The sequence below is a fragment of the Onychostoma macrolepis genome, chromosome 01 (genome assembly GCF_012432095.1).
Source record: "Onychostoma macrolepis isolate SWU-2019 chromosome 01, ASM1243209v1, whole genome shotgun sequence".
NCBI classification, from domain to species: domain Eukaryota; kingdom Metazoa; phylum Chordata; class Actinopteri; order Cypriniformes; family Cyprinidae; genus Onychostoma; species Onychostoma macrolepis.
The window spans coordinates 40,267,562-40,281,387 of NC_081155.1; the positions used below are offsets into that span (position 1 = coordinate 40,267,562).

General features: G+C 33.5%; 1 protein-coding gene across 1 annotated transcript in view; it reads right to left on the reverse strand.

Moving 5' to 3' along the window:
- si:ch73-383l1.1 (receptor tyrosine-protein kinase erbB-4) overlaps window positions 1-13,826 on the reverse strand; it is a 189,299-nt gene that overhangs the window by 41,915 nt on the left and 133,558 nt on the right. The window contains exon 3 of the mRNA XM_058778574.1: window positions 10,262-10,448. Coding sequence (XP_058634557.1) covers window positions 10,262-10,448 — 187 coding nt within the window. The remainder of the gene's footprint in view (window positions 1-10,261; window positions 10,449-13,826) is intronic.

Sequence of the window (13,826 nt, forward strand, 5' to 3'; positions counted from 1 at the left end):
TTCACATCATTAACATCTCTTTGATGAATTCATCTGCACACAATTCCTTCGCTAAGAAGGCGGCGAAAAAGCAGGAATCCCTTTAACAACAAATGTAATAAATCTATATTTAAATGAGAATGCTATAAATTTGAGAGAATTAGAATGATAAAGTGCCTTTGAAGGAAACTTAACAGGGGAAAAAAGTTGAGCTAATCAAAATGTCTAAAAAAATATATTATGAAGTCATCTGAAGGGCAAGCTCTCATCGCACGTATTGCGGTCCTTATCAGCCGGAGAAATTGAGCGACATTAAGGCACCCCTCTTAACATTAACTGTCTGCCTCCATCTGTAAACATAACTCAATCAATTCAATGCCACAAATAAACTTTGGGTCAAAGCTGAGCACAGCGCACCATTTCTATATCAACTGTAAATCACAGAAAAATATATGAAAATAAATATATAAGCTAAAAAAAAAAATCCTTAATACAAACATCAAGCTGTTTAACTTGGTATGAACTATAACTTTTATAATATTGCAAGTCATTGACATATTGTATAGAGCATTGTATAGCACTAACAACTGAAGCAAATTTATTATTATGTAATAAAGTATATTATATATATATATATATATATATATATATATATATATAATAAAATAAAATAATATTTTACCAGGTTTTAATGCAAACAAAAGCAGAAATTAAAAAGAACAAAAATAAATTGCATCTATATTTAATTGAATGTTCAGCTGTGCCATAACCATTTAATGATTATAAGACAGAAGACAAGCAAAAATGTTGTTCATTAACTCAGTGCAAACTGAGGAACCCTCATTGACAGACTATTAAGATGCCTTGTTATGTGATACAATGTACACCTCATATTGTTTTTATTATTTATCTGTTTAGATCTGACACAAAATGCAATCATTTTGCTCACGAGAAGCAGAATTCAATATTAAAGCCAAATTAAAACCGTGTCAAAACCACTAACATTTGAGAAATAATCCTCATTTCAATCTGTCTGTGTCCATTTTTACACGGACAAATCGTCTCCAAATGGCAGATTACAATCAGTGAGAAGCAAATGAGACTGGACAATTTGAAGGCTGGGTCACCAGTGCAGATATGAAGAAAGGAAATCAGGCAATCAATCGAAATTATTCATTAATTTAAAGTATTCATAAAGACCTCCTTTTTTGAATGTTTTGTCATTAAAAAAAAAAAAAAACCTAATCAGTTAATCATGTTAAAATACCCAGTTTTTTTTTTTTAAATACCCAATTAACAAAATAAAATAAATAAATAAAAAAAATAAATATTTGTAATAATTAAATAAAATGATGTGAAGTTAAAGCAAAATCTATGATCACTGATGTCATAGATTTATGATATAGGTTTATGATATAAACATAATATTTTGAAAATTTATGAAATTTTGAAAACAAACAAATGTTAAAAATGTATATTGTTTATGCACCGTTTTTCTGAAACATTTTTCTTTTCTGAAAGGTTTTAGTTGTCATTTGATATTTTTTTAAACGTTATTACTTGTTTCAGAATGTACATTCAAAAGTAAATTTCCCACAATGTTTGCAAAATTATAAAATTGAATTTTCCTTTAATGGTCACATAACCAGGAAAAAAATTCTTTAAAACACTGAAGCCAGTTTTATCGATTTAATATAAAAATACAATTCTGCCATTCTACTTTGACAATTAATCAAGTTTTATCCTTTTAGAAATTAACATGAAGAGAACGCGTTTGGATTTGAACTACAGCATTTCATGAACAAGAACGAATGAATCAAAATCACTTAGAATGATGACAATTTCTGACATCATCTCCCATGCACCATTTTTTATGTGAACAAAGACAAATCATACAAAATAGTGGAATCTCTCACAGAACCATTAACTTCTCCAGCCCAAACTTGACTACCGCATCTTACAGGAGACAAATGATGCACAAATAAAAAACAATAAACTTTCTCAACTTCGCACACTACGTGCTCACATTGCAATGACAAGTCGTACTGAAAATGACAGACTTATGTTCGCTTTGTCGCTGTCAGTGAACGGCCCTTAATATCCTCCACTGAGGCTTCAGATCACGATCCACGGCCCTCCGCCATTTGGCCGCCCGTCCGCATTCACGCTGCATCTCATTATTCAGCCACACAGGGAGGAGAGTTTGGCTGCTGGAGATAGCAGAGCCTCCCAGAGATCACAGCCAGCAGCAGGGTCTCAGGAGGCCAGGCTGGGAGGGTTGGTGGAGCCATGATACAACCTCACAGAGGGGAAGTTGAACTTGACATAGCAACTTTTGTTGTCTTGTTTTCATTTTATAGCATACAATGGTGTATCAAGGCATCATGGAACCTGAAGAAATGGCTAAAACTTGTTGCCTCAAACTTCCCATAAGGAAAAAGAAAAGAGACATCATAAAGAAGAATGACAGTTAAACAGTTGAGCATAGAGCTAGCAATGCCAAAGCCATGGGTTCATTTCCCAGGGAATTTTACATAAAAGTGTCTGCCAGATGCATAGATACAAATGTAATGTATATTTAAAAAAAAAATTGTATTGTATTTTTGTATTGTTTTCTACTACAAATATTTATTCTTACATTAAGATACTTTTACTTGATAAGTAAAATGACTTAAGATATTAAGTCTTGTTTTGCCTAAACAACAAGAAACATATTATAAATATATTAGTTTTAAGCAACAATTCACTACATTTTAATGCATTTCTCAGAAAACAAGACTTAATATCTTATGTCATTTTGCATGTCCATTTTGATTTAAGAATGTTTAGATATTTGTACTGGAAAACAAAATAAAAGTACTAAGAAATGTAAGATGTTTCATCCAAAATTCCCAGGGAAATGAACCCATGACATTGGCTTTTCCTATATGCTTAGTATTTCTTGTTTTCCAGAAAAATAATTAAACGTCCTGAAAAAAAGATAAATTCATGTGAGAAACAAAATTCTAATTGTAAGTATATTTTTATTCCTTTTGAATATTATTGTACCTGTTTTGAGCATAAACCTCATTAAATGTGTTATTTTTTATTTTTATTTTCTAGCAGCCTGTTTTGCAGTGTAGGCAATAAAACAATCATTATACGGGGCACATTCTTGATTTCCTCCTTTTTTTGTATCCATCCTATTAAATTGCTGATTTTGCACATGCAGTTTATTTTTATTTATTTTTTTTTGTACTGTGAAGAAATTTGAAAGCAAAGTAGGCTGCTACATTAGAAACATCCACATTATACGTAAATGTCACATCATGGCACATTATGGAGTTTTTTTATACGCTTATTCAATGAAGCTGCTGTATTTAAAAAAAAAAACAAAAACAAAAAAAAAACATTGAAGACATGCTTTTTATATTTATTTTATTATTTTGTAAATATTTACTTGAGCATTTTTAAGTAAATAAATGTCCACCTCTCTCAAACATTCACTGGTTATCTACTTCAAGATTTGCTGACATGAGCTGAGTTTCATGGGGGACTGTTTTTAAAAAGTGTTTGAAGCTGTGATATTCTGTGTAGTTTAAACATTTTGCTGCATAATGATGATACTGGATTCATTATTAATGGAGCTGTTCCCCTCTCAGCCTTCTGAGCAACAGACCGGTGAGATGGCATTAGCTTTGCTTTCTTCATTTCATTTCAGCCTTTTCACACAGAAGTTATAAATTCCCGGAATAACGTGGTCAGCATGAGTTTTTATTGTGACATTATAATGTTGTATGATATATTAAAGCATAATTACACTGTAAAAAGTGATAAGTTGACTTAACTTAAATAAATTGAGGAAACCCCTTGCCTTAAAATTTTTAAGTAAATGATAATTTAAAAAAAAGGGTAATTGAACTGTCAAGTTCACTTAACTTTTAAAAAAATTATTATGTACTTAATAATCTCATATTGCTCGGATTACAATAGCTCAATCCATCCAAAGACGAGTGTAGTGAAATGTTCCCCAGTGCTAAATAACTGTCCAGATTTCTAATACCACACGTCACGTCCTTATTGATTCAGGAGCTGCCAGGAACTTCACAGACTGAGAGTATATTAAAATATTGAATATTTGCTGCAACCCCTGCCAACCTCTCGGACATGTCAAGATGTAAGATGACAAACCGCCAAGATGTTACTAGGCTTGCCTTGGCTGACTTGCAAATTGTAAAATTCAGATCAGAGTTTTAAAATTCATGTCTACCTGTTCTGGGTGCCCGGACACAGTCTGAAGGGCCTTGAAAGTGAGATGTTTCTACTTCATATGTATATAAGCCTTTAGGAACTGTCCAGCTGCCAGTATGCTGGAATGACACCACTGAGACAATATTAAACTATATTCTCTGTGACGACAGACACACATATACAGTATGTGCAAAATATATATGTTATTCTTTCAAAAAGTGAGATTTAAACCAGCATTTTTGTAGACTGTCTTAAATTTTTAACTTTAAAAACAGACTTCTCTATTTAAAAGCATCATGCATGGCAAAAAAAGCTTCATTAAATGTATCATAATACATTTAATTAACATAAAAAATAAAATAAAACTGCAGGTAAAATAATAATAATAATAATAATAATAATGTTTTTTTTTTCTTGATTTTGTGCAAGTCACTTTATTACTTTTTTATTACTTCACTGTGCATCAAAAGTGCTCATGCATTATGTGCTATAACTATAACTTCATTATATGTTAAAACTAATTGGACAAAATAAGCTAAATTAAATTAAACTTAAATACATTTAAACAACATATAAAAATAAATAAAATGTATTTTTATTGTGTTAATTTTGTGTAATTATTATTGTTTGTTTTAATTAACTGTTAATTCAGATGCATAAAATAAAATAAAATAAAATAAAATAAAATAAAATAAAATAAAATAAAATAAAATAAAATAAAATAAAATAAAATAAAATAAAATAAAATAAAATAAAATAAAATAAAATAAAATAAAATAAAATAAAATAAAATAAAATAAAATTAAATTAAATTAAATTAAATTAAAATCATCATTATTTAGCATGGCAAATTCGACACAATCCAGACCAAAACACTAAATTAACTGTAATAAAAATAGAACCAGAATGACCTCCACCTTGAACTGAGGGGTTTGTGCAGCATATGAACAGCCAGCGTTACCTGGTGGAAATATGAAACCTGAAGACATAAGCCTCGCTGATGTTTAGAAGTGTGTGAGGGGACTTTACATAAAGACTGCTCATTTAATCAGACATATGTGAACACGCATATAGATGAGGATTCAAGCTGAGAGATGAGACTCGTAAACCATCAAGAATCTGTAATGGCTTACAGTAGCGTGGAGAATAAACAGGGCTTAACAATCACTGAGGCAGCAAAGATGTGTCTAGGCACACTGTCTTGTACAAACACATTCACTATTACGTATGTAGGCTTTCATTTAAATGACTGCTACTACAAACAAACAGCAATAAATACATGAAAATAAATATTCACCTGTTGGACGATAAAGATCACATAGATCTATGATAAAGAAGGAACCAGAGCCTTTCTAAAATGTCTAGTTCTGAACACTGAAGCACAGTTGTTCTCAACCACCAGCTTCAGGGTGACTTAAAATGATATTATTATTCAAATATATTTAAAACATATTTACTGTAACAGTACAAATACAATTGTCAAAAAAAACAAAACAATGGTTACTAAATCGTTTTATTTTATTTATAATTTTAAGCAATTATTAGTAATACATGTAATTAATTCTCTTAATATTCATTACTATTAATGTTTTTGTTCTGTAATGAAAATACAATTCAATCATATTACCTTCTCTCATTTTCTATATGTCCTTATTCATAAATTGTTGCATTTGAGAAGATATGTAATGTGACGAGGATTGATCTAAAGATGCCACTGCTGTTTACCAAGCATTTGGGTGAACACACAGCCAGCAGATGGAGAGAGAAATTACATGTTCTCTTTAGACTGTGCTCAGCTGCTTGGCATGATTTCAAATAGACAACAACAAGATAGAAGAGGACAAAACGAAAGCCCGTGGATATGTGCTTTCTAAATGTCAGTAAAGGGAAAAAGCCTTTTGTTTGTATCCCTGCAAAATTGTAGCTTTTGTAAACATGCAAATTGTACTTTACACAACTTTCTCTATGAAAATGTTTTTATGTCTATCATTTCACGATAATCAGTCATAGATACTGAGGCTCAGACTAAATTAAAAATATATTCTTTAATTATAAAATATAGGAGAAAGGCTATTGCTCTCTAAGTTCTGCTGTTTTGCTCAAATATGGGGATTTTAACACCATTATTCAGGCTGGATCAGTTGATCTGATATGGACTGTAATCTGTATGGATTAACAGTTCTGGCCTAATTGCTTTTCATGGTACATACTGAGACCTACTGGCATGAGAGTAGTGTGTGGTCAGAGCTCTCTATTCATCAGATGGTCTGCAAATACTGGCATGGAAGAATAGAATACAGAATACTCTTTATTATTGTTTTACATTATTACACAGACCTCTAGAATACTTAATACTTGACTTTATTCCACAGTCAAATATTTCTGATCCATGAGCGCTAACCTTGAAAACGCCATAAAGATGACCACAACATACAGTATGTTTCTCAGATGCCTCTTTCTTCTGGAATAATACAACAATTTCACTTCAAAATAAATATTTAATGCACGTTTATTTATTTATTTGGTAAACAACCATGTGTTATCAGAGCAGTTTACCCCAAAATAAAACTTGCATACAAGTCTTGTAACACCCTGAAGAGATATATATATATATATTTATATGGCAATATTTTCTATTATTATTAACTCATGTTGTGCCAAACATGTACAGTATGAGTTTATTTCTTCTGCAGAACACAAATTAAGGTATTTTGAAGAATGCTGGAATTGAAACAACATTGGACCCCATTGACTTTCATTGGATATACAAAAAAAGATACTTTTTTTTTTGTGTGTGTGTTCCACAGAAGAAACATTTTAGAAACATTTTAAAATGACATTAAATTTAAGCAAAATATATTACAATTTATTCAATAATACATATCAACATAATGTAGTATAAATAAATAAAGACATAAAGCCATAAAGCCATTTTCAAAATTAAGTTGTTTACACTGATTAACAATTAAATTATTTGCAACCTTAAGATTCAAAGGTTTGCTTGAATGATTTATGCAGATGCAAAACCGTTATATAGCTGCTGCGACCACATATATGAAAGCTACTTGCCAACAGTGAAGGAGATTAAGAACATGGGAGAGACGAACATGACAACAACTGCATTTTATATCAAAGGATCCATTAACCATCAGGGTGCTCTGTCTTAGAAAACAAGATGCATACTTTCATCTCTGCCTGGGACACTGGAATAATGGAATAATTCTAAGCACATTCATATTAGTAGGTTATAGCTAATCATGTAATCATAAGCAGTACACAGATAATTACAGATGTCATTGTAGGCAGATCATTAAAAATGGACTCTCTGCCCAATTATAAATCCAACTTTAACAAAGTAAGTAAACCTCAAATGTATAGAGTATATAAAAAATTCATCATGGCTGGGCAGCAATCGTTTCTGGTGGGCATATTGATGGCTGTCTGTCTCTATTTCTCTCTCATCCTTAACCCCTTTGGGTCAACAAAAGGGCCTTGGGCATGGGAAAACATACTTAGAAGTACTCTCTCTCTCTCTGTGTGTGTGTGCGCAAAAGGAGGGAGTTTAAAAAAACACTTTGCCTACAGCATTATTCTCACACACAGCACCTATTAGTGAGCTTAACCATCAAATCAAGCCTGTCCTTTCTGAAGGGGTCAAAGGGTTATGTAGTCTTCTCTCCGTAATATGTTTCTGCTGACTCTCAAGAAGTTCCACTCTAAAATGAGACAAACAACCTTATTTGGAAATTAACGTAGATTTAATTCAAGAGATAATTACAACTTGTGGTTAAATTAGCATTATTCAGTGAGGAGAAGAGAGACCGGCAGCAGCTGCAACAAATTTGTAAAAGAAGTCTCTTATACTCACCAAAGCTGCATTTATTTGATCAAAATAATATATATTTTTTTTTACATATTAATATTACTATTTTCTATTTTAAAATGCAGTTAGTTCCCATGTTAGTAAAGCTGAATTTTCAGCATCATTCCTCCCGTCTTCGGAATCACATGATCCCTCAGACTCCAAACTTTTGAAGGGTAGTGTGTGTATATAGCTTCATAGTCTTGTATAGATATATATTGTTTTTGTGCTCTTGCCATTATATACCACTGCAATGGATTTGAAATAAAACAATCAAGAATTGTTGAATAAAGTCGTTATTTTTGTTTTCTTTGCACACAAAAAGTATTCTCGTAGCTTCGTAAAATTACAGTTGAACCACTGATGTCACATTGATTATTTTAACGATGTCCTTACTATGTTTCTAGACCTTGATAGTGTAAGGATCCTTGCTGTCTATGGAGGGTCAGAGAGCTCTCAGAATTCATCAAAAATATCTTAATTTGTGTTCTGAAGGTGAACAAAGGTCTTACATGTTTGGAACGACATGAGGGTGAGTAGTTAAGACAGAATTAAAATTTTTGGGCGAACTATCCCTTTTATGGTATTTACCATTTAGGAGTTACATTTTAAGCAAAGTATCTCCATTTTCAGGGGCTCAATAGTATTTGGACAAAGAGACATAATAGTAAATATGAGCACGGTTTTAATATTTGGATGAAAATCCTTTGCAGTCAATGACTGCCTGTAGTCTGGAGCCCATGGACATCACCAAATTCTGAGTTTCCTCCCTGGAGATGCTTTGCCAGTTGCTCCTTGTTTGTGGGGCTTTCTGCATTCAGTCTTGTCTTCAGTAACTAAAAAGCATGCTCTATTGTATTGAGATCAGACGACTGACTTGGCCATTGAAGAATATCCCATTTCCTTGCCTTCAAAAAGTCTTCGAGTTGCTTTCGCAGTTTAGGATCATTATCCATTTGCACTGTGAAGCTGTGTCTCATCAGTTTTGTAGCATTTGGCTGAATGTGAGCAGAGAGTATATAGCCTTAAAGACCTCATAATTCATCAGGCTACTTCTGTCAGTAGTTACACCATCAATAAACACCAGTGAGCCTGTTCCATTGGCAGCCATACATGCCCATGCCATAACACCATGTTTGGCACTTGATGTGGTGTGCTTTGGATCGTGAGCTGTTCCTTACCTTCACCATACTTTTCTCTTCCCATCAGTTTGGTAAATTAATCTTGGTTTCATCAGTCCAAAGAATCTTATTCCAGAACATGGGAGGATTTTTTAGATGTTTGGCAAAGTCTAATCTTGCTTTCTTGAATGTTACCAGTGGTTTGCACCTTGTTGTAAACCCTCTGTATTTACATTCATGAAGGTGTCTCTTGATTGTAGATTTTGACAATGATGTGCCTTCTGATTTCTGTCGATGTTATGAAGGGGTTTTTCTTCACCAAGGAAATAATTCTGTTATCATCCACTTTAGTTGTCTTCCGTGCTCTTCCAGGCCTTTTGATGTTGTTGAGCTCACCAGTGCTTGCTTTCTTCTAAAGAATGTAGCCAACCGTTGATCTGGCCACACCTAAGGTTTTTGCTATCTCTCCTATAGATTTATGTTGTTTTTTCAGCTTAACGATGGCATCCTTCACTTTCATCGAGATCTCCTTGGATTTCATATTGGTAGCACCAGTCAAACAGCTTCCAAATGCCAATTTGATACCTCATATCAACTCCAGATCTGCTTAATTTGTCTTGAAGTAACAAGGGAATGGACAGCACCAATTAACCTCTTCTTAGTCAACTGTCCCGATGCTACTGAGCCCCTGAAAATGGAGGTACTTTGCTTAAAATGGCTATAACTCCTAAATGATAAATGTCATATTTTTGTGGAACCTCTTAATATAAAGCTAAAAGTCTTCACTTTTTTTATTAAAAATAGTATGTAATAACAATTATTTTACTGAATTGAGAAAAAAAAAAAAAAATTAAATGCACAGTGCACATCTACATCATATAATTAGCTGATCAATATGTTTTAGTAAAAAAGTGCTGCTACCTGATCCATCCTCTCTGCTGATGATATCTGCTGTGAGCCCACAGGCTCTTTCCTGCGTATTTCTATCAGACACAAAACACTGCACAAAACCAAGTGTGATGGGAATTTGTTTGGCGAGAAACAGAGGCACACAGACAGACAGAGATACCTGTCAGGTTCTTGAGGCCGAGTTGTCTAAGGCCGAAGTAGCCATCCCGTCTGTAGTTGAGAAAGATGGCCAAGGCATAGCGTCCTTCATACAGTTTAGTGCCTCGGATGATACGCAGGTTCTCCAGAGGAAGATAGTCGAACTGATTCAGAGCCACCAACACATAACCCGTCACCTCACGGATGGACTGCAGGGATAAATATATTCTGTTAGACACGATTCACAATTTAAACAAAATACATAGAATTTAATTTGTCCTTTTTGTGAAATGTAACCAAACTCAGCAGCATTTATTCTCACAGAACATCACTTTAAAGCTCTTTCGGCGGAGATTTGTCCTCTGCTTTTGGACTCGATGCCCTCGGTCATCACGGCAATCGAGCAGCACCAAAAGAACGACTAACGAGACAGCCTTGATATAATTTGAAGAGATAATGGCCCAAGAGAGCGCTGGACCCTCCCTCTCCACACCCACATCAATCATGTTGACATCCAATCACGGTTTCATACTGCGTATCATTAGCAGGCACAGAGGACAGGTCTATTTCATGCAGAAGAAGTGAATGTGATATAGCTGTACTGATCGGATACACACACACACACACTGGAACTATAGTCATGGAAATCCATCTGAAGAGCTGACCAAGCACACGCCGACAGCTGTCACCTGCCAGTCAGGATCACTATTAGTCCACACAGGGACACAACGCTAGAGATCATTATTATACTGCACTCTTGGATACTGGATTCTGAATAGTCAATATTAAAGTAACTGGTAAATATTTACAATTAAAAAGATAGTCAGCCCAAAATCAATTACTCACTCTCATGTCTTTCCAAACTTGTATGACTTTCTTTCTTCTGTGGAACATAAAAGAAGATATTTTGAAGAATGTAGGTAACCAAAGAGTTTCGGTTGCCATTGACTTTCATATGGAAGTCAATGGGAATTGAACCGTCACAAAAATTGTTTAAAATAGCTTCTTGTACTATATGTTCCATGGATGGATGGATGGACGGACGGAAGGAAGGAAGGAGGAAAGGAAGGAAGACTAATTCTATAGTAGAAACATTTTTTGGACATATGGCATGGTATTACCATTGTAAACATGCAGTACTGTGGGATTTCTCAAAGTAAAGTAATTTTCATCTGATACAATCACTGTACTATAATAATACTGTAGTAGTTTCTGTTGTTTTGTGAGTCAATCAAGTTTTAGGATAATTATTATGGAGGAGTCCATTCAATACAAGCCATCTGCGTTTCAAGTAATAGTTGTTAGTAGATAAAGTAGTCTTAACTCCAGCATATCCCATAGTGTGGGCAGAAACTACGATTCCCATTGTCCTCACATGACATGAGAGACAATAAAAAAAGGAAGAAGTCTGTAATCAGTAATTAGCTTGATTATACCTTTCAAATGGGCTGACTGATGAGGAACAAATAATAAATCAAAGCGGCACACTATGGAAAAAGAAAAACAAATTGAATGAATCGACTAGAGAAAAAAAGAAAAAAATCTTATAATTGGTGTGCCAGATGTTTTGCCCTAATATTTTTCTTATATACTATTTGTCTGTTTCAACATATACTACTGTTCTATACTAGAAATGTTTACTTTAATTCAGCCAGAAAGCATTCAAAATGCATTCATTGATCAAATTCAGCTTTACCATCAAAGGTAAAAAAAAAATAATATTATTTAAAATTGTAATAATATTTCCACAATTTTACATTATTTTTAAGCAAATAAATGGAGCCTTTAAGAGACTTGTTTAAAAACAACAGTGGAGTACATATATAAAGTGCATAATTATTTAGAACTCATAGCATATTTTTATATTACTTTCAAAATATCACTGATGGTCACTTTTTTACCTAGAAAATATAATATTAAAACCCTGGGGTTTCGTAACACTGCTTCAACATACATTAAAGTACAAACACCTCTAGGCCTAAGCTGCTGTCACGCCGCAAAGACACAGTAGGTCACAATCTCTCACCTCACATAGAGAAAAACTGCCTTCCTCTGGATTCTTTTAGCTCAAATTGCAGTAATGAACCAAACGGACTCACGGAAATCAAACACAACCACGTCCCAAATGCTCACTCACATTATACACCTGTATTCTTCCTGCAGGCATCATTAGAATTTTACATTTGTTTTTAAATTTTTCAGTGGGTATTCATGCAGTTGGGAAACAAACCGCGTCATGGAGTCCAGTTTTATATATTCATCTTCACACTAATCACACTGACGTTCATGTGTTGCCTGAAAAAAATAAAATAAAAATAATGCCAGCATGACTCAGTCTCTCTGCCTGGACTTGTCTGTACATTAGGCTGTGGGAAACAAATTGAACAAACCGAGCAACATTTTTAAAGTCAAGTTCAAATGGGCGGATGATTTTGCCACTTTAACGGTGCCATATTCTGCACTTTTGTAGCATTTTATGCTATTTTCTTTTTTCCCTGAAATCCACTTCTAAATGTTAGCTAAGGTTTTGTGCACAAAAACATTCAAGATGAAGCAAAAAAGTTTCTTATGCTCACCAAGGCTGTAATTATTTGATCAATATTCCATTAATATTGTGAAATATTATTACACTTCAAAATTTGACTATTCCTGTCATGGAAAGACTCCAGTCTTCAGTACCACATGATCCTTCAGAAATCATTCTTCTATGCTGATTTGATTTTATTTAAAATATGAATCTTTTGTAACATCATACAAATGTCTTCACATTCAGTTTTGATCATTTTAAAGCATTTTTGCTACATAAAAATGCTTTAAAATGACGTAAAATGAACGTATAAAAAAAAGAAAAAAAAAAAGAATTATGGGTGGTGCAGTTTCTCTCAGGTTTCTAATGTTAATAAGATTTTAATTTTCAGTGCTAAAAATCAAGTTCCATTTTGGGATCTTTTACTTCTGGAACTGTAGAACTGTATAGTTGTAAGTAATTTAGTTTCTGTTTTATTAACATTAGATATTTTGGAGCATGCTAAAAGTGATGCCTTCACAAGTTCAAATCCCACACACCAACCAAACATCTAGTCTTGAAATGTTCTGTATTAACAGTGTACAAAAGATAAAAGGGTGCACACACACTTTACTGGAGAGGAGCCAGCAATGCTGACTTGTTATTATCACCACTGAGCGAATGTGGTAATGATAAAGCTGAGAGGGCAGCAATCACCCGTTTTGCATTCCAGCCCAAGAGCAAACGATATAAATGTCAATGTTAAATGCAATCTATTTGTTCCACTTTAGCAGCAGGTGACATAACAACACATGTGCTTGATCAAAACCAGCTGTGACAGGGTAGATATTAAAAATGCATGGAGTGAAACAATTCAGTGGAACAGCTGAATACTTATATCAGGAACACAGGAGGCTTCACCAAACTCTCATTATAGGACTTTGTCAGAGGATTTGAGAATCAGTCATTATGCTGATTTTGGATCATCTTCCTTTCAGAGATTCTTCCTCAAAAGGAGGATCTTAAATCGTTTATTCAGGCTATGGATGGATTAACAGAAATTATATTAAATTAATGGGGT